Raw genomic sequence first — 25397 nt, 5'->3', positions numbered from 1 at the left:
GGATCTGCCGATTCCCGGCTCGGGATCTGCCGATTCCCAACCCGGGATCTGCCGATTCCCAACCCGGGATCTGCCGATTCCCAACCCTGGATCTGCCGATTCCCAACCCTGGATCTGCCGACTCCCAGCCCGGGATCTGCCGATTCCCAGCCCGGGATCTGCCGATTCCCAACCCGGGATCTGCCGATTCCCAACCCGGGATCTGCCGATTCCCAACCCGGGATCTGCCGATTCCCAGGCCGGGATCTGCCGATTCCCAGGCCGGGATCTGCCGATTCCCAGGCCGGGATCTGCCGATTCCCAGCCCGGGATCTGCCGATTCCCAGCCCGGGATCTGCCGATTCCCAGCTCGGGATCTGCCGATTCCCAGGCCAGGATCTGCCGATTCCCAGCCCGTGTCCCAGTGCCTTTCCCAACAGCCCAGGACACGGGGACCGGAGGCTGCTGCACTTTAATAATTAAATTATTCGTTAATTACACTGCCACCGTGGGATCCCCTGCAGTGCTTCCCACCCATCCCAATTCCCACTGGGAATTCCAAATTCGCCCAGGAAAAAAAAAACCTTTGGCACAGCCCAGGTGGGCCCAGGAGTGGGCAAGGTTTCAGTGTGGAGCTCCCAAAAATCCTTCAAGAGGAAATTCCTGCTCTCCAGGGACAATGAGGAATTTAATCATTCCCAGAAATTTTGGAGTTCCCAAAAACCTTTAATTTCCAAAAATTTTTGGAGTTCCCAAGAAACCTTCAAGAGGAAATTCCTGTTCTCCCAGGGACAATCTGCCTCGGGAATTTCAGCCCCAAATCCACATTTTCCAGCCTCAAATCCACATTTTCCAGCCCCAGATCCACATTTTCCAGCCCCAGATCCACATTTTCCAGCCCCAGATCCACATTTTCCAGCCCCAGATCCACATTTTCCAGCCTCAAATCCACATTTTCCAGCCCCAAATCTTCCCTGTTAGCTGGCTCCACGTGAAAAGTCCTTCCCAGAGAAAAAGGGGTAATGCTGAACCTCTGCAATTGCTGGAAAAGTCCATGGGAAAAAACACATTTTGGGAGCTGAAGTCGCTGTGGGATCCAACACTCCAACCTGGTGGCTCCAAGGAGTCAGGAGTGATGGAATGGCACGAGCCAGTCACCTCCAGAGGTGCCCCAACCACAATTTTGGGATAAACCCCCAAAATTCCCAAACATCCCCAGGATAACTACGGCTTCAGCTTGAGCCAGGGGTGGAGGATGGTGATGATGGAGAGCACGGAGGAGGTGAGACCCCAGAAATCCACATTTTCCAGCCCCAAATCCACATTTTCTAGCCTCAAATCCACATTTTCCTGCCCCAGATCCACATTTTCCAGCCCCAAATCCACATTTTCCAGCCCCAAATCCACATTTTCCAGCCCCAAATCTTCCCTGTTAGCTGGCGCCACGTGAAAAGTCCTTCCCAGAGAAAAAGGGGGAATGCTGAACCTCTGCAATTGCTGGAAAAGTCCATGGGAAAAAACACATTTTGGGAGCTGAAGTCGCTGTGGAATCCAACACTCCAACCTGGTGGCTCCAAGGAGTCAGGAGTGATGGGAATGGCACGAGCCAGTCACCTCCAGAGGTGCCACAACCACAATTTTGGGATAAACCCCCAAAATCCCCAAGCATCCCAGAATATCTACGGCTTCAGCTTGAGCCAGGGGTGGAGGATGGTGATGATGGAGAGCACAGAGGAGGTGAGACCCCAGAAATCCACATTTTCCAGCCCCAGATCCACATTTTCCAGCCCCAGATCCACATTTTCCAGCACCAGATCCACATTTTCCTGCCCCAAATCTTCCCTGTTAGCTGGCTCCACGTGAAAAGTCCTTCCCAGAGAAAAAGGGGGAATGCTGAACCTCTGCAATTGCTGGAAAAGTCCATGGGAAAAAACACATTTTGGGAGCTGAAGACGCTGTGGAATCCAACACTCCAACCTGGTGGCTCCAAGGAGTCAGGAGTGATGGAATGGCACGAGCCAGCCACCTCCAGAGGTGCCACAACCACAATTTTGGGATAAAGCCCCAAAATTCCCAAACATCCCCAGGATAACTATGGCTTCAGCTTGAGCCAGGGGTGGAGGATGGTGATGATGGAGAGCACGGAGGAGGTGAGCCCACAGAAATCCACATTTTCCAGCCCCAAATCCACATTTTCCAGCCCCAGATCCACATTTTCCAGCCCCAAATCCACATTTTCCAGCCCCAAATCCACATTTTCCAGCCCCAAATCCACATTTTCCAGCCCCAAATCCACATTTTCCAGCCCCAGATCCACATGTTCCAGCCCCAGATCCACATTTTCCAGCCCCAGATCCACATTTTCCAGCCCCAAATCCACATTTTCCAGCCCCAAATCCACATTTTCCAGCCCCAAATCCACATTTTCCAGCCTCAAATCCACATTTTCCAGCCCCAAATCTTCCCTGTTAGCTGGCTCCACGTGAAAAGTCCTTCCCAGAGAAAAAGGGGGAATGCCGAACCTCTGCAATTGCTGGAAAAGTCCATGGGAAAAAACACATTTTGGGAGCTGAAGTCCCAAAATCCCATTGTGGAATCCAACACTCCAACCTGGTGGCTCCAAGGAGTCAGGAGTGATGGGAATGGCACGAGCCAGTCACCTCCAGAGGTGCCACAACCACAATTTTGGGATAAACCCCCAAAATCCCCAAGCATCCCAGAATATCTACGGCTTCAGTTTGAGCCAGGGGTGGAGGATGGTGATGATGGAGAGCACGGAGGAGGTGAGACCCCAGAAATCCACATTTTCCAGCCCCAAATCCACATTTTCCTGCCCCAGATCCACATTTTCCAGCCCCAGATCCACATTTTCCAGCACCAGATCCACATTTTCCAGCACCAGATCCACATTTTCCTGCCCCAAATCTTCCCTGTTAGCTGGCTCCACGTGAAAAGTCCTTCCCAGAGAAAAATGGGGAATGCCGAACCTCTGGAATTGCTGGAAAAGTCCATGGGAAAAAACACATTTTGGGAGCTGAAGTCCCAAAATCCCATTGTGGAATCCAACACTCCAACCTGGTGGCTCCAAGGAGTCAGGAGTGATGGAATGGCACGAGCCAGTCACCTCCAGAGGTGCCACAACCACAATTCTGGGATAAACCCCCAAAATCCCCAAGCATCCCAGAATATCTACGGCTTCAGCTTGAGCCAGGGGTGGAGGATGGTGATGATGGAGAGCACGGAGGAGGTGAGACCCCAGAAATCCACATTTTCCAGCCTCAAATCCACATTTTCCTGCCCCAGATCCACATTTTCCAGCCCCAGATCCACATTTTCCAGCCCCAGATCCACATTTTCCAGCCCCAAATCCACATTTTCCAGCCTCAAATCCACATTTTCCTGCCCCAGATCCACATTTTCCTGCCCCGAATCTTCCCTGTTAGCTGGCTCCACGTGAAAAGTCCTTCCCAGAGAAAAAGGGGGAAGGTTGAACCTCTGCAATTGCTGGAAAAGTCCATGTGAAAAAACACATTTTGGGAGCTGAAGTCCCAAAATCCCATTGTGGGATCCAACACTCCAACCTGGTGGCTCCAAGGAGTCAGGAGTGATGGAATGGCACGAGCCAGTCACCTCCAGAGGTGCCACAACCACAATTTTGGGATAAACCCCCAAAATCCCCAAACATCCCAGAATATCTACGGCTTCAGCTTGAGCCAGGGGTGGAGGATGGTGATGATGGAGAGCACGGAGGAGGTGAGACCCCAGAAATTCACATTTTCCAGCCCCAAATCCACATTTTCCTGCCCCAGATCCACATTTTCCAGCCCCAAATCCACATTTTCCAGCCCCAAATCCACATTTTCCTGCCCCACAACCACATTTTCCAGCCTCAAATCCACATTTTCCAGCCCCAAATCTTCCCTGTTAGCTGGCTCCACGTGAAAAGTCCTTCCCAGAGAAAAAGGGGGAAGGTTGAACCTCTGCAATTGCTGGAAAAGTCCATGGGAAAAAACACATTTTGGGAGCTGAAGTCCCAAAATCCCATTGTGGAATCCAACACTCCAACCTGGTGGCTCCAAGGAGTCAGGAGTGATGGAATGGCACAAGCCAGTCACCTCCAGAGGTGCCACAACCACAATTTTGGGATAAACCCCCAAAATTCCCAAACATCCCCAGGATAACTATGGCTTCAGCTTGAGCCAGGGGTGGAGGATGGTGATGATGGAGAGCACAGAGGAGGTGAGACCCCAGAAATCCACATTTTCCAGCCCCAGATCCACATTTTCCAGCCCCAGATCCACATTTTCCAGCAACAGATCCACATTTTCCTGCCCCAAATCTTCCCTGTTAGCTGGCTCCACGTGAAAAGTCCTTCCCAGAGAAAAAGGGGGAATGCCGAACCTCTGGAATTGCTGGAAAAGTCCATGGGAAAAAACACATTTTGGGAGCTGAAGACGCTGTGGAATCCAACACTCCAACCTGGTGGCTCCAAGGAGTCAGGAGTGATGGGAATGGCACGAGCCAGTCAGTCCAGAGGTGCCACAACCACAATTTTGGGATAAACCCCCAAAATCCCCAAACATCCCCACGATAACTATGGCTTCAGCTTGAGCCAGGGGTGGAGGATGGTGATGATGGAGAGCACGGAGGAGGTGAGCCCACAGAACCCCACGATTCCAGGGCTGCTCCTGCACAAGCCCAGCTTTTCCAGAGGGATCACCAGGTCGCAGGCATTCCTCAGCAGGTCCAGCAGCAGCGGGGGGTTCTCCCGCAGCACCTGCAGCAGGAGCTGCAGCTGGAGCTGCAGCTGGAGCCGGAGGTGCTGGATCCTGCCCTCAGCCTGGGGCCGGGGGCTGTTCTGGGGGCTCTTGCCACGTTTCCTGGCCGCCTCGGCGCGTTCCAGCAGCAGCCGGATCTCGTAGGCGTCCCTGCTGAGGTTCACCACCAGGGCAAACAGGTAATACCTGCGGAGAACAGGGAGGAAGAAGGTGGGAGGCGGGGAAGAAGTGGCAGCAGAAGGCTCTGGCTGCTCCCAGCAGCCACAGAAATGCCAAATTCCCAAACGGGGGAATGGAAAAGGCACGTTCAGCTCTCCCATGGGATTGCATTCCTTATTCTCCCCAGGGGAAGCCCATTCCCTGCTCTCCCTCAGGAATTCCATCCCTTGCTCTCCCCAAGGGAATCCCACTCCCTGCTCTCCCTCAGCAATCCAACTACCTGCTCCCCCTCAAGAATCCCATTCCCTGTTCTCCCCGAGGGAATCCCATTCCCTGCTCTCCCTGAGGAACGCCACTCCCTGCACTCCCTCAGGAATTCCATCCCTTATTCTCCCCAAGGGAATCCCATTCCCTGCTCTCCCTCAGCAATCCCATTCCCTTTTCTCCCTCAGCAATTCCACTCCCGGCTCTCCCTCAGGAATTCCATTCCCTGTTCTCCCTCAGGAATTTCCCTCAGGACCCTCATTCCCTTTTCTCCCTCAGGAATTCCATCCCCTATTCTCCCCAAGGGAATCCCATGCCCTGCTGTCCCTCGGGAATCTCCCTCATCAATCCCATTCCCTTTCCTCCCTCATCAATCCCATTCCCTTTCCTCCCTCATCAATCCCACTCCCTTCCCTCCCTCATCAATCCCACTCCCTTCTCTCCCTCATCAATCCCATTCCCTGCTCTCCCTCATCAATCCCATTCCCTTCTCTCCCTCATCAATCCCATTCCCTTCCCTCCCTCATCAATCCCATTCCCTTTTCTCCCTCATCAATCCCATTCCCTTCCCTCCCTCATCAATCCCATTCCCTTCTCTCCCTCATCAATCCCATTCCCTTCCCTCCCTCATCAATCCCATTCCCTTTTCTCCCTCATCAATCCCATTCCCTTCCCTCCCTCATCAATCCCATTCCCTGCTGTCCCTCGGGAATGTCCCTCAATAATCCCATTCCCTGCTCTCCCTCATCAATCCCATTCCCTTCCCTCCCTCATCAATCCCATTCCCTGCTGTCCCTCGGGAATGTCCCTCAATAATCCCATTCCCTGCTCTCCCTCATCAATCCCATTCCCTTCCCTCCCTCATCAATCCCATTCCCTGCTGTCCCTCGGGAATGTCCCTCAATAATCCCATTCCCTGCTCTCCCTCATCAATCCCATTCCCTTCCCTCCCTCAGGACCCCCATTCCCTTCCCTCCCTCATCAATCCCATTCCCTTTTCTCCCTCATCAATCCCATTCCCTTCCCTCCCTCATCAATCCCATTCCCTTTTCTCCCTCAGCAATCCCATTCCCTTCTCTCCCTCATCAATCCCATTCCCTTCCCTCCCTCATCAATCCCATTCCCTTTCCTCCCTCATCAATCCCACTCCCTTCCCTCCCTCATCAATCCCATTCCCTGCTCTCCCTCATCAATCCCATTCCCTTTTCTCACTCATCAATCCCATTTCCCTTTTCTCCCTCATCAATCCCATTCCCTGCTGTCCCTCAGGAATGTCCCTCATCAATCCCATTCCCTTCCCACCCTCAGGACCCCCATTCCCTTCCCTCCCTCATCAATCCCATTCCCTTCTCTCCCTCATCAATCCCATTCCCTTTCCTCCCTCATCAATCCCACTCCCTTTTCTCCCTCATCAATCCCATTCCCTTTCCTCCCTCAGCAATCCCATTCCCTTCTCTCCCTCAGCAATCCCATTCCCTTCTCTCCCTCAGCAATCCCATTCCCTTCCCTCCCTCATCAATCCCATTCCCTTTTCTCCCTCATCAATCCCATTCCCTGCTGTCCCTCAGGAATGTCCCTCATCAATCCCATTCCCTTCCCCCCCTCAGGACCCCCATTCCCTGCCCTCCCTCAGGACCCCCATTCCCTTCCCTCCCTCATCAATCCCATTCCCTTCCCTCCCTCATCAGTCCCATTCCCTTCCCTCCCTCATCAATCCCATTCCCTGCTCTCCCTCATCAATCGCATTCCCTTTTCTCCCTCATCAATCCCATTCCCTGCTGTCCCTCGGGAATGTCCCTCAGCAATCCCATTCCCTTCCCACCCTCAGGACCCCCATTCCCTTCTCTCCCTCATCAATCCCATTCCCTTCTCTCCATCATCAATCCCATTCCATTCCCTCCCTCATCAATCCCACTCCCTTTTCTCCCTCATCAATCCCATTCCCTGCCCTCCCTCAGGACCCCCATTCCCTTCCCCCCCTCAGGACCCCCTGTCCCTCTCCCCCCACACACCTGGGGCACGTTCCCCCGTCCACCCTCACCTGAACGACCTCTGGCTCCACTTCTCCAGGGCGAGGCCGGGCAGCACGCCGCTCTTGCCGGCCCACAGCACGTTGTCGCAGGCCAGGAAGAGAGCCCGGTTCAGGTGGGCCAGCGTGAGGCAGAAGCGCAGCACGGGGTCGGGCAGGTGCAGCGAGCGCTGCGCCGCCCCCAGCGCCTCAGCCGAGCCCCCCAGGCGCAGCACTGCAGGGAGGGGGACACCAGGGCGTCACCGCGGCTCTGCGGACCCCCGAAATCGCCCCTCCGAACCGCCCTCCCCCTCACAACCCACTCACGCTTGCGGCCCAGGCTCAGGTGAGCCTCCAGCTGCTGGAGGCGGCTCAGGGTCCCGGAGCTGCCCCCGGAGCTGCCCCCGGAGCCGTTCCCGGCGCGGCTCAGCGCGGCCCCGGCTAAGGTACAGGCGTACTGGGCGGCCCTGGGGACAACGAGGGAGTCAGCGAGGGTGGGGGGGGGGACGACGACATCGCCCCCGGTGCCGCGGATCTTCCCCCCCACCCCGGGGTTCTGGGACGCTCCGGAGCTCCCCGAAGCCCGGGGAGTCCCGTGATTGCCGCGGGGAGCCGAGGCTGCACCTGAGGAGGCGCTCCCGGGCCTGGCTCTGGGCGCTGAAGCGCACCCAGGCCTCCATGGCGCGGGGCCGGTACCGAGCCCGGTAACAACAGCGTCACTTCCGGTACCGCCGCGGCTCCTTCCCATTGGCTGAGCGCGGACCGGCCCCGCTCCTACCAAAACAGAGCCCGTGAGTGGGCGACGGGCGGAATCTCCGCCTCTAAATCCGTGTCGTAGAGTTTGATTGGTTTCTTTTGCCATTAATCGCTTCTCCCGGTCAATAAGAGTGTGGCTGTCATCCCCTACCGTGTCATCTCTGCTGGATCCCGCTTCCTGCGTTTTGATTTGTCTATTCTCCTGTCAATCTAACAAATCCCGCAATTCGATTGGGCAACGGCACCCAAATCCCCGCCCCCACGACCACACACCGCTATTTGTGTTAGTGGGCGAGTGCGCCGCGCCCTGACCCCGCCCCCCCAGCCGCGCACCGCGCTGTGATTGGTTTCCTGATCATTTCCCCGCCTCCCTCTCCCCGATCCGGCGCTCCTATTGGTCTGCTGGGCGGGGAGCGGCGCTGATTGACAGCGCGGCGCTGAGGAGGGAGCGCGGCTATGGAGGCGGTGCGGGCGCAGCGGCTGCAGCCCGGGGTGGGCGCCGGGCCCCGCGGGGCTCGGCCCGGCCTCACCGGGGCCCCCGCGGGGCTCGGACCGACCCCGGCAGCGGGGTCGGGGTTGGGGCCGGGGTTGGGGCTGCCGCCCCCGCCGCCCCCGCTGGGTCTGCAGGGCCCCCCCGCGCCCCCCGGGACCGGGGCCGGGGCCGTGCCCGGGCCGCCCGCGGTGCTGCGGGAGGCGGTGGAGGCCGTGGTGCGGAGCTTCGCCAAACACACGCAGGGCTACGGCCGCGGTGAGCGGGGCCGGGGGGAGCCGGGGATGCCGACGGACCGGGGTTGGGGGGGGTCGATATTCCCTTATTCCCTTTTTTCACTTTTCCTTATTTCCGTGTCTCTTTTCCTTATTTCCGTGCTGCATTTCCTTCCTTCCTAACCCGCTTCTCCTTCCCCCCTTGCCGTTTTTCCTTCTTTCCATACCTTCCTTCCTTCCTCACCCCCTTCTCCTTTTCCTTATTTCCGTGCTCCATTTTCCTTCCTTCCTTCCTCCCTTGCCCCTTTTCCTTCTTTCCATGACCCAATTCCTTCTTCCCATGCCCCAATTCCTCCCTTCCTCACCCCCTTTTCCTTCTTTCCGTGCCCCATTTCCTTCCTTCCTTCCTCCTGTCTGTCTGTTTCCCTTTTCCTTATTTCCTTTCCTTCCTTATTTCCATGCCCCAATTCCGTCTTTTCATGTCCCATTTCCTTCCTCCCTTGCTCACCCCCCTTTTCCTCCTTTCCATGCCCCAATTCCTTCCTTCCTTCCCCCTTTTCCTTATTTCCATACCTTCCTTCCTTATTTCCATGCCCCAATTCCTCCTTTCCGTGCCCCATTTCCTTGCTTCCTCACCCCCTTCTCCTTCCCCCTTGCCATTTTCCCTTCTTCCCTTCTTTCCATGCCCTATTTCCTTCCTTCCTTCCTTCCTTCCTTCCTTCCTTCCTTCCTTCCTTCCTTCCTTCCTTCCTTCCTTCCTTCCTTCCTTCCTTCCTTCCTTCCTTCCTTCCTTCCTTCCTTCCTTCCTTCCTTCCTTCCTTCCTTCCTTCCCCCTTTTCCTTATTTCCATACCTTCCTTCCTTATTTCCATGCCCCATTTCCTCCTTTCCATGCCCCATTTCCTTGCTTCCTCACCCCCTCCTCCTCCCCCCTTGCCGTTTTTCCTTCTTTCCATGCCCCATTTCCTTCATTCCTTCCTTATTTCCATGCCCCAATTCCATCTTTCCATGCCCCATTTCCTTCATTCCTTCCTTATTTCCATGCCCCAATTCCATCTTTCCATGCCCCATTTCCTTCATTCCTTCCTTATTTCCATGCCCCAATTCCGTCTTTTCATGTCCCATTTCCTTCCTCCCTTCCTCACCCCCTCCTCCTCCCCCCTTGCCGTTTTTCCTTCTTTCCATGCCCCATTTCCAACCCCCGCCTGTTCTCCCGGCCGATCCCGATCCCGATGCCGGGGCAGTGAACGTGGTGGAGGCGCTGCAGGAATTCTGGCAGATGAAGCAATCCCGCGGGGCCGAGCTGCGCAACGGCGCCCTGGTGCTCTACGAGATGGTCCCGGCCGCCAGCCCCCCCTACGTCTGCTATGTCACCCTGCCCGGGGGCAGCTGCTTCGGCAGCTTCCAGGTACCGCCCCGCGAAAAACGCCAGTCGCTTGTTTTTGGCAGTCTTTCAAAGTTTAATGATAACAACAAAGCGGTTATAAAGTCAGTCATACAATTAGAGCAATAAAAAAATTTAGAGTGAGGGTGTTGTAAATGCAGGCGAACCCGGTGGGAGGGAATGAGGATGTCTGACTCCCAGTTCAGAAGGCTGGATGATTTCTTTATTATAACTATGCTAAAATACGTTAATATGTTATTTAAAGGAGATACTAAAACTACAAACCTACTTGTTCTGTCATCTCTAACTAACAACCCATGACCCTCTGCCGAGAGTGCAGCCACAGGTGGGTTGGATTGGCTCAAACCATCCTCACCAGAATCCAACCAAGCAATCACCCCAGGTAAACAACTCTCCAAACACATTCCACACGGGAAAAACAAGGAGCAGAAATAGAAATTGTTTTCTCTTTCTTTCTCTCTGCGCACCTCTATGAAAAAATCCTGAGAGAGAGGGAGAAATGTGCTTGCCACATTAGGACAATTACAAGACAATGAAAAGCAAAGAATTACGGATGTCCAGGTGTTTTTGGGCACTGAGCTGCCAAAACCATGCCTTGTGAACAAAGGAATAACCCTTAAAAGCAATAGCCTGTTGCATATTCATACATCTCATCCATGATGTATAAGTTCCTTGCAAATTAAGAATTTTTCTGGTTTTTGTCAACTTCTTCCCCTTAATCCTGGTGGTTCCATAAAGATGGAGAGGAGGTGGAAGAATGTTTGTCTTTTCTGATAAGGAGGCTGTAACTCTTTATGTGTCCTGTCGCTGTTATCTCTGTGCATAGTTTCTTGATTATCTTATCCCTTTTCTGAAGCTAGTAAATAATCCTACATCGCAGAGTTTCTATTTTTAACATTATGTTATAACCTAAAACTATATTTAACACACTACTTAAGAGAGTTAATACAGCATAACTTTCTACCATTACACGTGTAATATTCATTGTGATATTTGCAAAAAGCCAATCGTAAAATATGCATTTTTCACACAACCCCGCCCCGGGAATGCCTCGCTTGGACCCTGCCCAGGATTGTTTCCCAAATATCTCGTCCCCTGCTGGGTGTTCTCCTCCCTGCATCTGCCTCCAAGCCTCTTTAGTTGCAAGGAAATTTAATTGCAAGTTGGTCCTGGGCTGTGAAGCCCAGCACCAGATGCTGATCCAGGAAGATTTTTATGTGGATTGTGGGGTTTTGGTGTCCTTTATTCCCTGTTCTGGTCACTTACAACTTAGTGCTGAGGTAGGAGGTGGGATATCAGGGAAGACTGTTGGATTGGCTGGATATGAGCTTCATTTTCCTTCCCAGAATGAGATCCTTCCTTCTCCTTCCCAGGATTTGATCCCTTTCCTTCTCCTTCCCAGGATTTGACCCTTCCTTCTCCTTCCCAGGGTTAGATCCTTCCCAGGATTAGATTTTTCCTTTTCCTTCCCAGGATTAGATCCTTCCTTCTCCTTCCCAGGACTTGATCCCCTTCTTTTTCCTTCCCAGGATTTGATCCTTCCTTTTCGTTCCCAAGAGCGATCCTTCCTTCTCCTTCCCAGGATTAGATTTTTCCTTCTCCTTCCCAGGATTAGATCCTTCCCAGGATTAGATTTTTCCTTTTCCTTCCCAGGATTAGATCCTTCCTTCTCCTTCCCAGGACTTGATCCCCTTCTTTTTCCTTCCCAGGATTTGATCCTTCCTTTTCGTTCCCAAGAGTGATCCTTCCTTCTCCTTCCCAGGATTAGATTTTTCCTTCTCCTTCCCAGGATTAGATCCTTCCCAGGATTAGATTTTTCCTTTTCCTTCCCAAGAGTGATCCTTCCTTCTCCATCCCAGGATTAGATTTTTCCTTCTCCTTCCCAGGATCTGACCCTTCCTTCTCCTTCCCAGGGTTAGATCCTCCCCAGGATTAGATTTTTCCTTCCCAGGATTTGATCCTTCCTTTTCCTTCCCAGGATTAGGCAGAGGTTTAAACTGGCAGAGGAATATTCCTCTGCTGGAGCTCAGGATTTGTCCCAAAACCTCTCCTCCAGATGCCAAAACTCTGGGAGTCAAATCAGAGCGTTGGATCACGGGGACCTTAAACACCATCCAGTTCCAGCCTTGTGCTGTGGGCAGGGAATATCCCACTGGAGTGATCCATTCCTTCACCCCTCCTGGGAAAACTCTGACCCAAATCCCTCACCAAAGGGATTAAAGTCCCATCAGGTCCTGGCTGTGTTCCAAATTTTTTCCTGCCCTTCATCTTGATTGGGAAAATGGATCCAAAGGAAAGAATTCCAGCAGCCCCAGGGTCATCCCACCCCAAAATCCTGGAATTTGGGGGAATTTGGGAACACTTTGGGTCTGAGGTAATTAATTAAACAATGCAACAGGAGGTTCTGAACCTGTTTTGGTTCTGTCTCCAAATCCTGGAATTTGGGGCAAATTTGGGAACAGTTTGCGTCTGAAAAAATTAATTAAATTAAATTAATTAACAATGCAATGGAAGGTTCTGAACCTGTTTTGGTTCTGTCCCAAAATCCTGGAATTTGGGACCACTTTGCCTCTGAAAAAATGAATTAATTTAAATTAAATTGACAATGCAACAGGAGGCTCTGAAGCTCTTTCGGTTCTGGGATATCCTAATTCCAGCAGCCACAGGATCATCCCACCCCAAAATCCTGGAATTTGGGGGGAAATTTGGGAACAGTTTGGGTCTGTAAAAGTGAATTAAATCAAATTAATCAACAATGCTATGGGAGGTTCTGAAGCTCTTTTGGTTCTGGGATTTCCTTATTCCAGCAGCCACAGGATCATCCCATCCCAAAATCCTGGAATTTGGGGCGAATTTTGGACCACCTAAGCTCTGTAAAAATGAATTAAATCAAATTATTCAACAATGCAATGGGAGGTTCTGAACCTGTTTTGGTTCTGTCCCAAAATCCTGGAATTTGGGGCAAATTTTGGACCACATTGGCTCTGTAAAAATGAATTAAATCAAATTAATCAACAATGCAACGGGAGGTTCTGAACCTGGTTTGGTTCTGTCCCAAAATCCTGGAATTTGGGGGGAAATTTGGGAACAGTTTGGGTCTGCAAAAGTGAATTAAATCAAATTAATCAACAATGCAACGGGAGGTTCTGAACCTGTTTTGGTTCTGTCCCAGAATCCTGGAATTTGGGACCACTTTGGCTCTGTAAAAATGAATTAAATCAAATTAACCAACAGTGCAGCGGGACATTCCCATTCTGGCCGCGTGATTCCCTAACTCCCCCCCTCACCTCCCGTTCCTGGCGCTCTGGAGTGGCCGTGGGGGTCCTGGGGGTGTCCCCACTGTGGCCCTTGTGTGACACTGTGGCCCTGTGTCCCCAGTTCTGTCCCACCAAGGCCGAGGCGCGCCGGAGCGCGGCCAAGATCGCGCTGATGAACTCGGTGTTCAACGAGCACCCCTCGCGCCGCATCACCGACGACTTCATCGAGAAGAGCGTCTCCGAGGCCCTGGCGTCCTTCAACGTGAGCGTGGCTGTCGTGTTTTGTCCTTTTCTTGGGTCACATTCAGCCCTTTTCTCACCCTGAGATGGGGTAGCTTGGAGAATTAACTTAGAGAATTAAGAAGTTAAAGAATTTTAATTCTGTTTTCAGGCTCGTGTGCGGGGTGAGGCAATACAGACAAACGTGATAATTCACACCCATCGCAATCAGAAGCCAATTGTTTCTAATTTCTGAACTTTTTTTCTAATTTCTAAACTTTTTTCTAATTTCTAAACTTTTTTCCTAATTTCTAAAATTTTATTCTAATTTCTAAACTTATTTCTGAGTTCCGTTTTCAGTCTTGGGGGAAGGGTGAGGCAATACAGACAAATACATTATATTATATTATATTATATTATATTATATTATATTAATTATATTAAGTTACATTACATTACATTACATTACATTATATTACATTATATTACATTATATATTATTTTCTCGCATATGAGAAAAACAGCAAAACAAAAAAACACCAACTGCGGGTTGTTTTTAATATTTGGCCATCATTATTTATCTCCAGCTCCCTAAAGCTTCCCAGGCCAATTCTGGGAAAATTTATCCAGCTTTTTCTCTGTCTGTCATCCACATGTGCCAGCTCAGCCTGTGCTGGCATCAGGCTCTCCTGAATCCCACTGGGTACTGCAGGATTGGGAATTCCCAGGGATGGGAATGGCAGCCCCATGTCTGGAATTTCTCTGCAGGGCAACCGAGAAGAGGCGGATAATCCCAACACTGGGATCGGAGCCTTCCGCTTCATGCTGGAGTCCAACAAGGGAAAATCCATGCTGGAATTCCAGGTACTGCTTCCAGTTTGTGCTGATCCTGTTCCTGTTCCAGCCAGGTCCCATTCCTGGGCTGGTTCAGGGATGTTTGGGTTGTCCCGGGTGTGTTTTTTGTTTGTTTGGTTTTTTTTTTCCCACGGGAAATGATCTCAGGGTTTCGTTCTGATCGGATCCGGGGTAATTCCAGTACCGCCCTTGGAATTGGGTTTCTCGCTGTGATATTTCCAAATGTCCTATTTGCAGTGGTCCAGTTAATTAGTGGGATTCATCCCTGAAAGCAGGGGGATCAAGAGCTCCCACAGGAAGGGAAGATGTTCCCCCCAAAGTGGAATTTGGGGCTGGGATTGGGAATCATGGTTTCATGACCCCAGACCACAGTCCTTGTATCCCACTGGAATGTGGGAAGAACACCAGGACAAGGGGAGGCCTGAGCTGCCGAGGGAAGGTTCTGGAAGGTGGATCAGGATTAGGAGAGCAGCTGGGGACAGATTATCTGCTCCCATGCAAATACACACATATATACAATTATAGATATATATTTATATATATAATTATAGATATATTTGCAAAGCAAACATTCACAGGGGACATTATTTTAGTGACCTCCCACTTTAGAGAGTCACTGCATTTAAATGTTATTATTTTCCTTTATTTTATTATTAAATTTTATTATTTTCCTTTAATGTAGAATTCCCTAATGAGGTGCCTAAATCACATTTTCTATCACTCTGCTGCTGCGTGTGCCACCAGCATTTATGAGAGTTTATTTCCATGCATCAAAGAACATTTTATGCTACCAACCTTCCAAAACACAGAAGTGCAAGTCACCCAGCTCTGAGCAATCCCAGCACATGCAGAAGTGGTGGGTTTTGTAGTTTTAAACCTTCCCCTTTTTGTATTTTAAACCATCCCAGGAGCTGATGACAGTTTTCCAGCTGCTGCACTGGAACGGGAGTCTGAAGGCCATGAGGGAACGTCAGTGCTCACGCCAGGTGAGTTCAGGGCTGCTCAGGGGCCACCTGCAGCATCCCAATGCTCCTTCCTGTTGCTGAGCTTCCCCTGACACCTTGAGAAGGACAACTGACCCAAATCTCAGGCCCAAGAGCATAAACAACGTGGGCTGAAGAGAAAAAAACTACAAAAATGGGATTTCATGGGCTGGAGTTGTAATTGGACAATTAGCTCCAATGTGCAAATGGAGCAGAACTTAAAAAAGTGTGAGAGAATCTGTGATCGGTCATGCATTTTGTGACCATTTTGGGTCCATTTTGGGACCATTTGGGTCCATCTTGGGTCCATTTTGTGACCATTTTGTGTCCATCTTGGGTCCCTTTTATGACCATTTTCTGACCATTTTGGATTCTTTGTGTGACCATTTTGGGTCCATCTTGGGTCAATTTTGTGACCATTTTGTGACCATAATGGATTCATTTTGTGACCATTTTGGGTCCATTCTGTGACCATCTTGTGTCCATTTTGTGACCATTTTGGTTCATCTTGGGTGTAGCCCTGGCTGAGCTCTCACACTGCCCAAGGTGCATCCATTGAGGAGATCCTTTTAATAAATCCCTACTTAATGAATAAACTCTGTCTAACCTCTGTCCTAGCCCAACCTTCGCAAGGCATCATTCCCTTTTTTTTTCCCCAACCATAACAATTCCAATGCCTTCCACAAGGTTTTTTTCCCAACCTTAACAATTCTCTGCTTCCCATTCCCACCAGGAAGTTCTGGCTCACTACTCCCACCGTGCTCTGGACGATGACATCCGAAACCAGATGGCCCTGGACTGGGTGAACCGGGAGCAGAACATTCCAGGAGCCCTTTCCCGGGAGCTGGCGGCCACTGAGCGCGAGCTGGACGAGGCCCGGCTGGCCGGGAAGGAGCTGAGGTTCCACAAGGAGAAGAAGGACATCCTGCTACTGGCAGCTGGCCAGCTGGGCTCAGCACACTCCTCTGGCTGCTGAACCCCAAAATCCCACCCCAGGTGATCCCAAAACCTTTCCCCAGTCCCGGCCCGTTTGCACATTTGAAAGAAATTTAGGGAAAAAGCTCCTGAATGGATTTTAGGAAGTTTCATCCTGGTTTTTAGAGCTGCTCCTCATTCCCTCATTACTCCTTTGAGAGCTCCTTATTCCCTAGGGAACTTTTTATTCCCTCATTCCCTACAGATTTTTTCCCTGTCCCTTATTTTTGGGGTTCAAAACAAAACCCATTGGATCCCCTCCCTCCTGCAGCAGAAAGGGACCAATTAGAGCTCCCTGATGAGCTCCTTAATTAAATGAGCGGATGCCAACGCGTGCAATATCCAGATTTAATTTTGTAATTAAATCTGGGATCAGCCTGCAGCATTCCAGTCCCAAGCACAGCAGGATGTGCAGTTCCCCCCTGGAATTGCCCTGGCTGTAGCCAAACTCTCAGCATTGGAAGGCTGGAAAAGTCTTGGAGAGTTTGTGGATGAGGGAGGGATTTGCACTAATCATTCGTTATCCCTTCTGTCCATATGGAATTTAGACTATATTTACCTTTAAAACCCCTTTTATGGCATGGAATTGTTCAAACAGCTCCCAAGAAAATGTCAGTTTCTCCATGGAAATTTCCATTTTGCTCCCCTTTTCCCCAGCAGACTGGGAATACAAACTGAATTCCAAGCCAGAATTCCTTTTTTCACCCCAGCTTTTAGAGCTTTTCCCACATCTTATCCCCTGCAGATTCCACTGTACCCACCCTCCTCCTCCCCTCTGCCTGACCACAGGATATTCCAGCAATAATCATTGCTTTTAGGATAAAATTGGAATAATTCCATTATCTGTAGGTACCCCATTTTTATATCCACGCCCTAACGAGCCTATTTTGGGGGTTTATATATATTTTTTATACTTTCTACAAACACTATTAACGTTTGATGTCGCTGGAAATTGGATTTTAGAAGGGAATTTGGGGGGGGCGGGGGGGTTGCGGGGTGTCATTTTCCTGAAATGTGGGGGAAAATTTGTTTTAGGAATAACATGGAGTTAATCTTTTCTGCACATAAGGGAATTCCTGAAGCTCCTCCCAGCACTTCCAGTGGCTTCTTTATGCTCCAAATAAACAAATCCGGGAGGACTTTGGGAGTTCCATTGCTGTGGAAGGAAAAAAAAACTAAAAGGGAGGAAAAATAATAAAAATAAAATATTCCATCGCTTGCGGGATCAGGGTGCCACTTTGGAGGCTCCAGATCTCTGTAGAAGGCATAAAATTAACAAAATTCAAATTTTTCAGTATGGAGAAAGTTGTGCTCCTTGTTGAGGTGGTGGAACTATGGGGTAAACACTGCTGTGGATTTTATACAATAAACCCAGCAATTTTGGTTAACTTTGGTGCTCTTGCTCGTTTTTTAGGGGGGGCAGTTGTGCCCAAACACTGCTTTGAGCCTCCTCTGTGCGGGGTTCAAAATTCCCGGGGTTGAAAATTCCCGGGGCTCAAAACCTGGGGTTGAAAATTCCCAGGGTTGAAAATTCCAGGAGTTCGAAATTCCCAGGGTTCAAAACCTGGGGTTGAAAATTCCCAGGGTTGAAAATTCCAGGAGTTCGAAATTCCCAGGGTTCAAAACCTGGGGTTGAGAATTCCCGGGACACAAAACCTGGGGTTCGAAATTCCCAGGGTTGGAAATTCCCAGGATTCAAAACCTGGAGTTCAAAATTCCTGGGGCAAAGAGAACCAGCCCGACTTTCTCACTATGGCAGCAAGACGTCGTGACCTTCTCAGCATGGCAGAAGGGAACGTCTGCCCAACGCCCTCCCCAAAATGGCCGCGCCCGTACTTTCCCCACACTCCCTTCCCAAAATGGCCGCGTCGACACTTCCGCCATACTCTCCTCCCAATATGGCGGTGCCGGTACTTCCGCCACACTCCCTCCCACTTCCGGCGCGCTCCCGGCGTGCCCCGGTACTCTCGGCAAGATGGCGGACGTGCTGGATCTTCATGAGGCGGGCGGCGAGGATTTCGCTATGGACGAGGATGGGGACGGTGAGCGCGGGGCCGGGGCGGTACCGTCCGGCCCAGAGCGGCCCCGCCGAGCGATCCGGCCGGGTCCCGGCTCAGCGGAGCCGCTCCCGCCGCCTCTGGCCGCGTCGGCCTCAGGGACAGCCCCGGCCCGGCGCGGGGGTTGCTGTGGTTCCCGGTGGGCTCCTGCTCGGTGCTGGGGGGTCAGTCCCAGCCTGGGGGGTCCTGCCCAGCCCGGGGGTCACTCCCAGCCCAGTGGTCACTGCCAGCCCGGGGGTCACTCCCAGCCCAGGGGCCATTCCCAGCCCAGGGGCCATTCCCATCCCAGTGGTCATTCCCAGCCCAGGGGTCATTCCCATCCCAGTGGTCACTCCCATCCCAGTGGTCATTCCCATCCCAGGGGTCACTCCCATCCCAGTGGTCACTCCCATCCTGGGGGTCACTCCCATCCCAGGGGTCACTCCCAGCCCAGGGGTCACTCCCAGCCCAGTGGTCACTCCCAGCCCAGGGGTCACTCCCAGCCCAGGGATCATTCCCATCCTGGGGGTCACTCCTAGCCCGGGGATCATTCCCATCCCAGGGGCCATTCCCATCCCAGTGGTCACTCCCATCCCAGTGGTCACTCCCAGCCCAGGGGTCACTCCCATCCCAGGGGCCATTCCCATCCCATGGGTCACTCCCATCCTGGGGGTCACTCCCAGCCCAGGGGTCACTCCCAGCCCAGGGGTCACTCCCAGCCCAGGGATCATTCCCATCCCAGGGGCCATTCCCAGCCCAGGGGTCACTCCCAGCCCAGGGGTCACTCCCAGCCCAGGGGTCACTCCCAGCCCAGGGGTCACTCCCAGCCCAGGGGCCATTCCCAGCCCAGGGGCCATTCCCAGCCCAGGGATCATTCCCAGCCCAGGGGCCATTCCCAGCCCAGGGGCCATTCCCAGCCCAGGGCTATTCCCAGCCCAGTGGTCACTCCCAGCCCAGGGGTTATTCCCAGCCCAGGGATCATTCCCATCCTGGGGGTCACTCCTAGCCCGGGGATCATTCCCAGCCCAGGGGTCACTCCCATCCCAGTGGTCACTCCCATCCCAGGGGTCATTCCCATCCCAGGGGCCATTCCCATCCCAGTGGTCACTCCCAGCCCAGGGGTCACTCCCATCCCAGGGGCCATTCCCATCCCATGGGTCACTCCCATCCCAGTGGTCACTCCCAGCCCAGGGGTCACTCCCATCCCAGTGGTCACTCCCATCCCAGTGGTCACTCCCATCCCAGTGGTCACTCCCAGCCCAGGGGTCACTCCCATCCCAGTGGTCATTCCCATCCCAGGGGTCACTCCCATCCCAGTGGTCACTCCCATCCCAGGGGTCACTCCCAGCCCAGGGGTCACTCCCAGCCGGGTTGAGGGGTCCCTGTCCACCCCGGGTGCTCCCTGCTCCTGCTCACCCCCCAACCCCCCTGCCCTTCCCCCAGAGAGCATCCACAAGCTGAAGGAAAAGGCCAAGAAGCGCAAGGGCCGCGGCTTCGGCTCAGGTGAGACCCCCAAACCCCCCCACGCCCTTTCCCTGGCGCTCCGGGTGACCCCTGAAGTTTGGGGGTTCCCTTTCTTCCCCCCACCCCTCCCCATTTTCCCCTCCTTTGTTTTTCCAGAGGAAGGATCCCGCGCTCGGGTGCGCGAGGATTACGACAGCGTGGAGCAGGACGGGGACGAGCCGGGGCCACAGAGATGTGAGGGGGACTTTGGGGACCTGCAGGGCTTTTGGGGGGCTCCCCTTCCCCTTCCCTCACTCCCAGGATTTATTTTAGGGCAAAGCCAAGGTGGGGATTTGGGGGAGATGCTCCTTCCTTCCCATCCCAAGTGGCACAAGGGGCACTTTGCCCATGGAACAGACGGGGAATGGGATCTGGATTGGGGTTCAGCTTTTCTGGGATGAGCTTTTCCCCAGCCTCCAAGGATTTTTGGGGTCTGGGCCTCCATCTCCCTTTCCAAGCTGAAAAAGGAGTGATTTTGGGGTGACAAACCCTTTCCAGCACAGCAAGGAGGAATTGGGGCCAAGCTGGGATGATTTTTCCCCACTTTCCCGGGGTCAGCCCCCAGATCTCAGCCCTGAGAGGGCCACAGAGATGTGAGGGGGACTTTGGGGACCTGCAGGGCTTTTGGGGGGCTCCCCTTCCCTCACTCCCAGGATTTATTTTAGGGCAAAGCCAAGGTGGGGATTTGGGGGAGATGCTCCTTCCTTCCCATCCCAAGTGTCACCGTGGAAGGGAGGGGGAGTCGGATTTCTGGGATCAGCTCCAAGTCTCCAAGGATTTTTGGGGCTCTGGGCCTCCATCTCCTTTTCCAAGCTGAAAATGGAGTGATTTTGGGGTGACAAACCCTTTCCAGCACAGCAAGGAGGAATTGGGGCCAAGCTGGAATGATTTTTCCCCACTTTCCCTGGGGAAAAGATCTGGGGTCAGCCCTGAGAGGGCCACAGAGATGTGAGGGGGACTTTGGGGACCTGCAGGGCTTTTGGGGGGCTCCCCTTCCCTCACTCCCAGGATTTATTTTAGGGCAAAGCCAAGGTGGGGATTGAGGGGAGATGCTCCTTCCTTCCCATCCCAAGTGTCACCGTGGAAGGGAGGAAGAATGGGATTTCTGGGATGAGCTTTTCCCCAGTCTCCAAAGGTTTTGGGTTTCTGGGCCTCCATCTCCCTTTCCAAGCTGAAAAAGGAGTGATTTTGGGGTGACAAACCCTTTCCAGCACAGCAAGGAGGAATTGGGGCCAAGCTGGGATGATTTTTCCCCACTTTCCCGGGGTCAGCCCCCAGATCTCAGCCCTGAGAGGGCCACAGAGATGTGAGGGGGACTTTGGGGACCTGCAGGGCTTTTGGGGGGCTCCCCTTCCCTCACTCCCAGGATTTATTTTAGGGCAAAGCCTAGGTGGGGATTGGGGGGAGATGCTCCTTCCTTCCCATCCCAAGTGTCACCGTGGAAGGGAGGGGGAGTCGGATTTCTGGGATCAGCTCCAAGTCTCCAAGGTTTTTTGGGGCTCTGGGCCTCCATCTCCTTTTCCAAGCTGAAAATGGAGTGATTTTGGGGTGACAAACCCTTTCCAGCACAGCAAGGAGGAATTGGGGCCAAGCTGGAATGATTTTTCCCCACTTTCCCTGGGGAAAAGATCTGGGGTCAGCCCTGAGAGGGCCACAGAGATGTGAGGGGGACTTTGGGGACCTGCAGGGCTTTTGGGGGGCTCCCCTTCCCTCACTCCCAGGATTTATTTTAGGGCAAAGCCAAGGTGGGGATTGGGGGGAGATGCTCCTTCCTTCCCATCCCAAGTGTCACCGTGGAAGGGAGGAAGAATGGGATTTCTGGGATGAGCTTTTCCCCAGTCTCCAAGGATTTTGGGTTTCTGGGCCTCCATCTCCCTTTCCAAGCTGAAAAAGGAGTGATTTTGGGGCGACAAACCCTTTCCAGCACAGCAAGGAGGAATTGGGGCCAAGCTGGGATGATTTTTCCCCACTTTCCCGGGGTCATCCCCCAAACCTCAGCCCTGAGGGGCTCCCATGTCTCGCCCCTCCCCAGATTTGGGGGTGTAAAGCTCCACTCCCAGCTCTGTGACCCCCACTCTTTTCCTGCCCAGCCGTGGAGGGCTGGATCCTGTTTGTGACAGGGGTGCACGAGGAGGCCACGGAGGAGGACGTGCACGACAGATTCGCCGAATTTGGGGAGATCAAAAACATCCACCTGAACCTGGACCGACGCACGGGATACCTCAAGGTGGGCAGGGGGCATTTTTGGGGACCCCCAAATTCTATCTCAGCCTGGGGGAGGCTCCAGAGTGGGAGGTGCCAGGGGTGCACCCCAAAACTGAGCCAATTCTGGGGGTTATGGGAGTATCTGCACCTCAAAATTGATTTGTTGGGAGGTTCCTGCATCCCAAAATTGAGCTGGGGGTTGGGCTGGGAGCTGGATTCCCCCAGGGCCTGGGCTCAGGTCCGAATCCCAGAGGAAGCTTGGGGTTCCCAGTGCCTGGGTCATTCCCAGTCCTAAACTGGGGTGTCAGGGGTCCGTGCACCCCAAACCTGAGCTGGGAGTTCCCTCAGTGCCTGGGCTCATTCCCAATCCTAAACTGGGGTGTCAGGGGTCCGTGCACCCCAAACCTGAGCTGGGAGTTCCCCTGGTGCCTGGGCTCATTCCCAGTCCTAAACTGGGGTGTCAGGGGTCCGTGCACCCCAAACCTGAGCTGGGAGTTCCCTCAGTGCCTGGGCTCATTCCCAATCCTAAATTGGGGTGTCAGGGGTCCGTGCACCCCAAACCTGAGCTGGGCTCATTCCCAGTCCTAAACTGGGGTGTCAGGGGTCTGTGCACCCCAAACCTGAGCTGGGCTCATTCCCGGTCCTAAACCTGGGGTGTCAGGGGTCCGTGCACCCCGAACCTGAGCTGGGCTCATTCCCAATCCTAAACCTGGGGTGTCAGGGGGTCTGTGCCCCCCAAACCTGAGCTGGGAGTTCCCTCAGTGCCTGGGCTCATTCCCAGTCCTAAACTGGGGTGTCACGGGTCCGTGCACCCCAAACCTGAGCTGGGAGTTCCCCTGGTGCCTGGGCTCATTCCCGGTCCTAAACTGGGGTGTCAGGGGTCTGTGCACCCCAAACCTGAGCTGGGCTCATTCCCAATCCTAAACCTGGGGTGTCAGGGGTCCGTGCACCCCAAACCTGAGCTGGGAGTTCCCTCAGTGCCTGGGCTCATTCCCGGTCCTAAACTGGGGTGTCAGGGGTCTGTGCACCCCAAACCTGAGCTGGGCTCATTCCCGGTCTTAAATTGGGGTGTCAGGAGTCCGTGCACCCCAAACCTGAGCTGGGAGTTCCCCTGGTGCCTGGGTTCATTCCCAATCCCAAACCTGGGGTGTCAGGTGTCTGTGCACCCCGAACCTGAGTTCCCCTGGTGCCTGGGCTCATTCCCAGTCCTAAACTGGGGTGTCAGGGGTCCGTGCACCCCAAACCTGAGCTGGGCTCATTCCCAGTCCTAAACTGGGGTGTCAGGGGTCTGTGCACCCCAAACCTGAGTTCCCCTGGTGCCTGGGCTCATTCCCAACCCTAAACCCGGGGTGTCAGGGGGTCTGACAGTGGGCTGGACCCCAAACCTGAGCCTGGGCTCCTTCCCGATCCCATTCCTGCTCCCGTCCCACCCCAGGGCTACACGCTGGTGGAGTATGAGACGTACAAGGAGGCGCAGGCAGCCATGGAGGGGCTCAACGGGCAGGAGCTCATGGGGCAGCCGGTCAGCGTGGACTGGTGCTTCGTCAGGGGCCCCCCCAAGGGCAAGAGGAGGTGAGGCAATTCCCAGGAATTCCAGGGAATTCCTGGAGCTGGGAATGGGAGGGACTCGTGGGACTTCCCTTGGCTAGGGGAACGGGGGAATTCCACGCAGCGTTTTGGGGGTGGTGGGGTTTGAATAGGGATAAGCACCCCAAAATGCTCTTCTCCTGGACCCCTCCCTTCACTCTTCTCTTCTCCATTTCCTGTACCCTTTTCCCTCCCTTTCCCCTTCCCCTTCCTTCCCTTTTCCCTTTACTTTCCCCATTCCCTTATCCTTTTTCCCTCTTCCCCATTTTTTTTCCTCCCCCTTCCTTCCCTTTTCCTTTTTCCCTTTCCTTTCCCCGTTCCTTTATCTTCTTTTCCCTTTTCCTCTTTTCTCCCCTTTCCTTTCCTTCCCCCTTTTCTTATTTTACATTCCCCATTCCCTTATCCTCTTTTCCCTTATTCTTTTTCCTTTGCCCCTTTTTCTCTTTCCTCCTCCTTCCTTCCTTTCTCCCTTTTCCCTCTTTATTTTCCCCATTCCCTTATCCTTTTTCCCTTTCCCCATTTTCCCCTTTCCCCTTTTTCCCCCACTTTTCCCCCCCTTTTCACCCTTTTTCCCCCTTCCCTCCTTTTTTCCCCATTATTTCCCCCCTTTTTCTCCTTTCCCCCACTTCCCTTCTCTTTTCCCCCTTCCCCCCTTTTTTTCTATTCCCCCCCTTTTCCCCTTTTTTCCATTTTCCCCCCTTTCCCCCCTTTTCCCCTTTTTTTCCTTTTCCCCCTTTCTCCACTTCCCTCCCCTTTCCCCCCCTCTTTTCTCCCCTTTTTCCCCCTTTCCCTCCCCTTTCCCTCCCCTTTCCCTCCCCTTTCCCTCCCCTTTTTCCCCCTTTTCTCCCCTTTTTCCCCCTTTTCCCCCCCCCTTTCCCTTCCCCACCTCTTCCCTGTTTTCCAGGGGCGGGCGCCGGCGGAGCCGCAGTCCGGACCGGCGCCGCCGATGATGGATCCAGACCTCCACCCCTTTGTGTCCCACCTCCAAACTGGGAGGAAACTGGGACAACTGGGCTTTGTACACAGCCTTCGAGGAGCCAAACCAGCTCCATCCCCTTGGGGAATTCGGGTTTTATGGAATTTTATTGTTTTCAAAGGACAAGTATGAGGGAAGCAGCAGTTTCTGAGGGTTGGGGGGGGATTTCCCTCAGGTTTGGGGGATCCCTCCCAGCCCCCCCCATCCCAGAACATCCTGGGAGGTTTTTTCCATGCCCCAGGCAAACCTAAATCTCCCATGGTATTTATCCCACACGGAAATTCCTTGTTTTGTGTCAAATAACAAGATTTTGTCTAAGTTTGTCTTCTTGTTCTTTGCCCTTCATTAAAGCTCCCTAAAATCCCTAAAATTTCCCTAAAATCCCTCCCCATCCAGGCTGCTGGATCCCCGAGGATCCTGGGGATCCCTCCCAGCCTGGCACTAGAACAACTCAGCTCTTAGAAAAAAATAATATATATATATATATAGTTTTCTCCTTAAATCTCGGGGGGACCCAGTGGGGTCCCAGATGTGCCAGCGTCCAGCTGTGCCCCCCAAGCCCACAGATGTGCCCACCACCCCCTACACTGGGGTAAACCAGACCCTGGGTGGGGGGAAAAAGCTGCTGGGAAGATGAGGCAGGAGCAGGACGAGGATGCTGGGGGAGCCCTGGGAAGTTGGGGTGCACCCACCAGCTCCCCGAATTCGGGCTCGTGCAGAGTTTGTGCCGACAGAGGGATGGAAGGGC

At 53.3% G+C, this 25397-nt stretch overlaps 3 protein-coding genes across 3 annotated transcripts; 2 read left to right on the top strand and 1 right to left on the bottom strand.

The window, feature by feature from the left end:
* Positions 1–1485: 1485 nt before the first annotated feature.
* Positions 1486–7972, bottom strand: PEX11B (peroxisomal biogenesis factor 11 beta). Its single transcript, XM_068174998.1, has 4 exons — positions 7813–7972; positions 7516–7655; positions 7222–7423; positions 1486–4943 (listed from the first exon to the last, which is right to left on the bottom strand). The coding sequence occupies exons 1-4, from the start codon at positions 7866–7868 to the stop codon at positions 4574–4576; spliced, it is 768 nt and encodes a 255-aa protein (XP_068031099.1). The 5' UTR covers positions 7869–7972; the 3' UTR covers positions 1486–4573.
* Positions 7973–8380: 408 nt separating this feature from the next.
* Positions 8381–17249, top strand: LIX1L (limb and CNS expressed 1 like). The gene is made up of 6 exons (XM_068174979.1): positions 8381–8692; positions 9893–10056; positions 13432–13572; positions 14298–14393; positions 15293–15370; positions 16101–17249. Exons 1-6 carry the CDS (start codon positions 8401–8403, stop codon positions 16341–16343), a joined length of 1014 nt encoding a protein of 337 aa, XP_068031080.1. The 5' UTR covers positions 8381–8400; the 3' UTR covers positions 16344–17249.
* A 1025-nt stretch (positions 17250–18274) lies between these two features.
* On the top strand, positions 18275–24967 carry RBM8A (RNA binding motif protein 8A). Its single transcript, XM_068175007.1, has 6 exons — positions 18275–18384; positions 19822–19881; positions 19999–20076; positions 21972–22108; positions 23522–23658; positions 24578–24967. Exons 1-6 carry the CDS (start codon positions 18318–18320, stop codon positions 24621–24623), a joined length of 525 nt encoding a protein of 174 aa, XP_068031108.1. The 5' UTR covers positions 18275–18317; the 3' UTR covers positions 24624–24967.
* The last annotated feature ends 430 nt before the right edge of the window (positions 24968–25397 follow it).

Source organism: Anomalospiza imberbis, chromosome 29 (genome assembly GCF_031753505.1).
Source record: "Anomalospiza imberbis isolate Cuckoo-Finch-1a 21T00152 chromosome 29, ASM3175350v1, whole genome shotgun sequence".
Lineage (NCBI taxonomy): Eukaryota > Metazoa > Chordata > Aves > Passeriformes > Viduidae > Anomalospiza > Anomalospiza imberbis.
Note: the sequence above shows the minus strand (reverse complement) of the source record. Positions and strands in the feature narration are given on the sequence as shown.

What these genes read in the sequence shown, in the direction of transcription:
- PEX11B (XM_068174998.1), bottom strand. Translation starts at nt 7,868, where the DNA reads ATGGAGGCCTGGGTGCGCTTCAGCGCCCAGAGCCAGGCCCGGGAGCGC. An exon ending in GCCCGGGAGCGCCTCCTCAG is followed by an intron (nt 7,656 to 7,812) that starts GTGCAGCCTCGG and finishes CGTTGTCCCCAG; the next exon opens with GGCCGCCCAGTACGCCTGTA. An exon ending in CCTGAGCCTGGGCCGCAAGC is followed by an intron (nt 7,424 to 7,515) that starts GTGAGTGGGTTG and finishes CCCTCCCTGCAG; the next exon opens with TGCTGCGCCTGGGGGGCTCG.
- LIX1L (XM_068174979.1), top strand. Translation starts at nt 8,401, where the DNA reads ATGGAGGCGGTGCGGGCGCAGCGGCTGCAGCCCGGGGTGGGCGCCGGG. An exon ending in AGGCCCTGGCGTCCTTCAAC is followed by an intron (nt 13,573 to 14,297) that starts GTGAGCGTGGCT and finishes ATTTCTCTGCAG; the next exon opens with GGCAACCGAGAAGAGGCGGA. An exon ending in AATCCATGCTGGAATTCCAG is followed by an intron (nt 14,394 to 15,292) that starts GTACTGCTTCCA and finishes AAACCATCCCAG; the next exon opens with GAGCTGATGACAGTTTTCCA.
- RBM8A (XM_068175007.1), top strand. Translation starts at nt 18,318, where the DNA reads ATGGCGGACGTGCTGGATCTTCATGAGGCGGGCGGCGAGGATTTCGCT. An exon ending in CGAGCCGGGGCCACAGAGAT is followed by an intron (nt 20,077 to 21,971) that starts GTGAGGGGGACT and finishes TTTCCTGCCCAG; the next exon opens with CCGTGGAGGGCTGGATCCTG. An exon ending in CCCCCCAAGGGCAAGAGGAG is followed by an intron (nt 23,659 to 24,577) that starts GTGAGGCAATTC and finishes CCTGTTTTCCAG; the next exon opens with GGGCGGGCGCCGGCGGAGCC.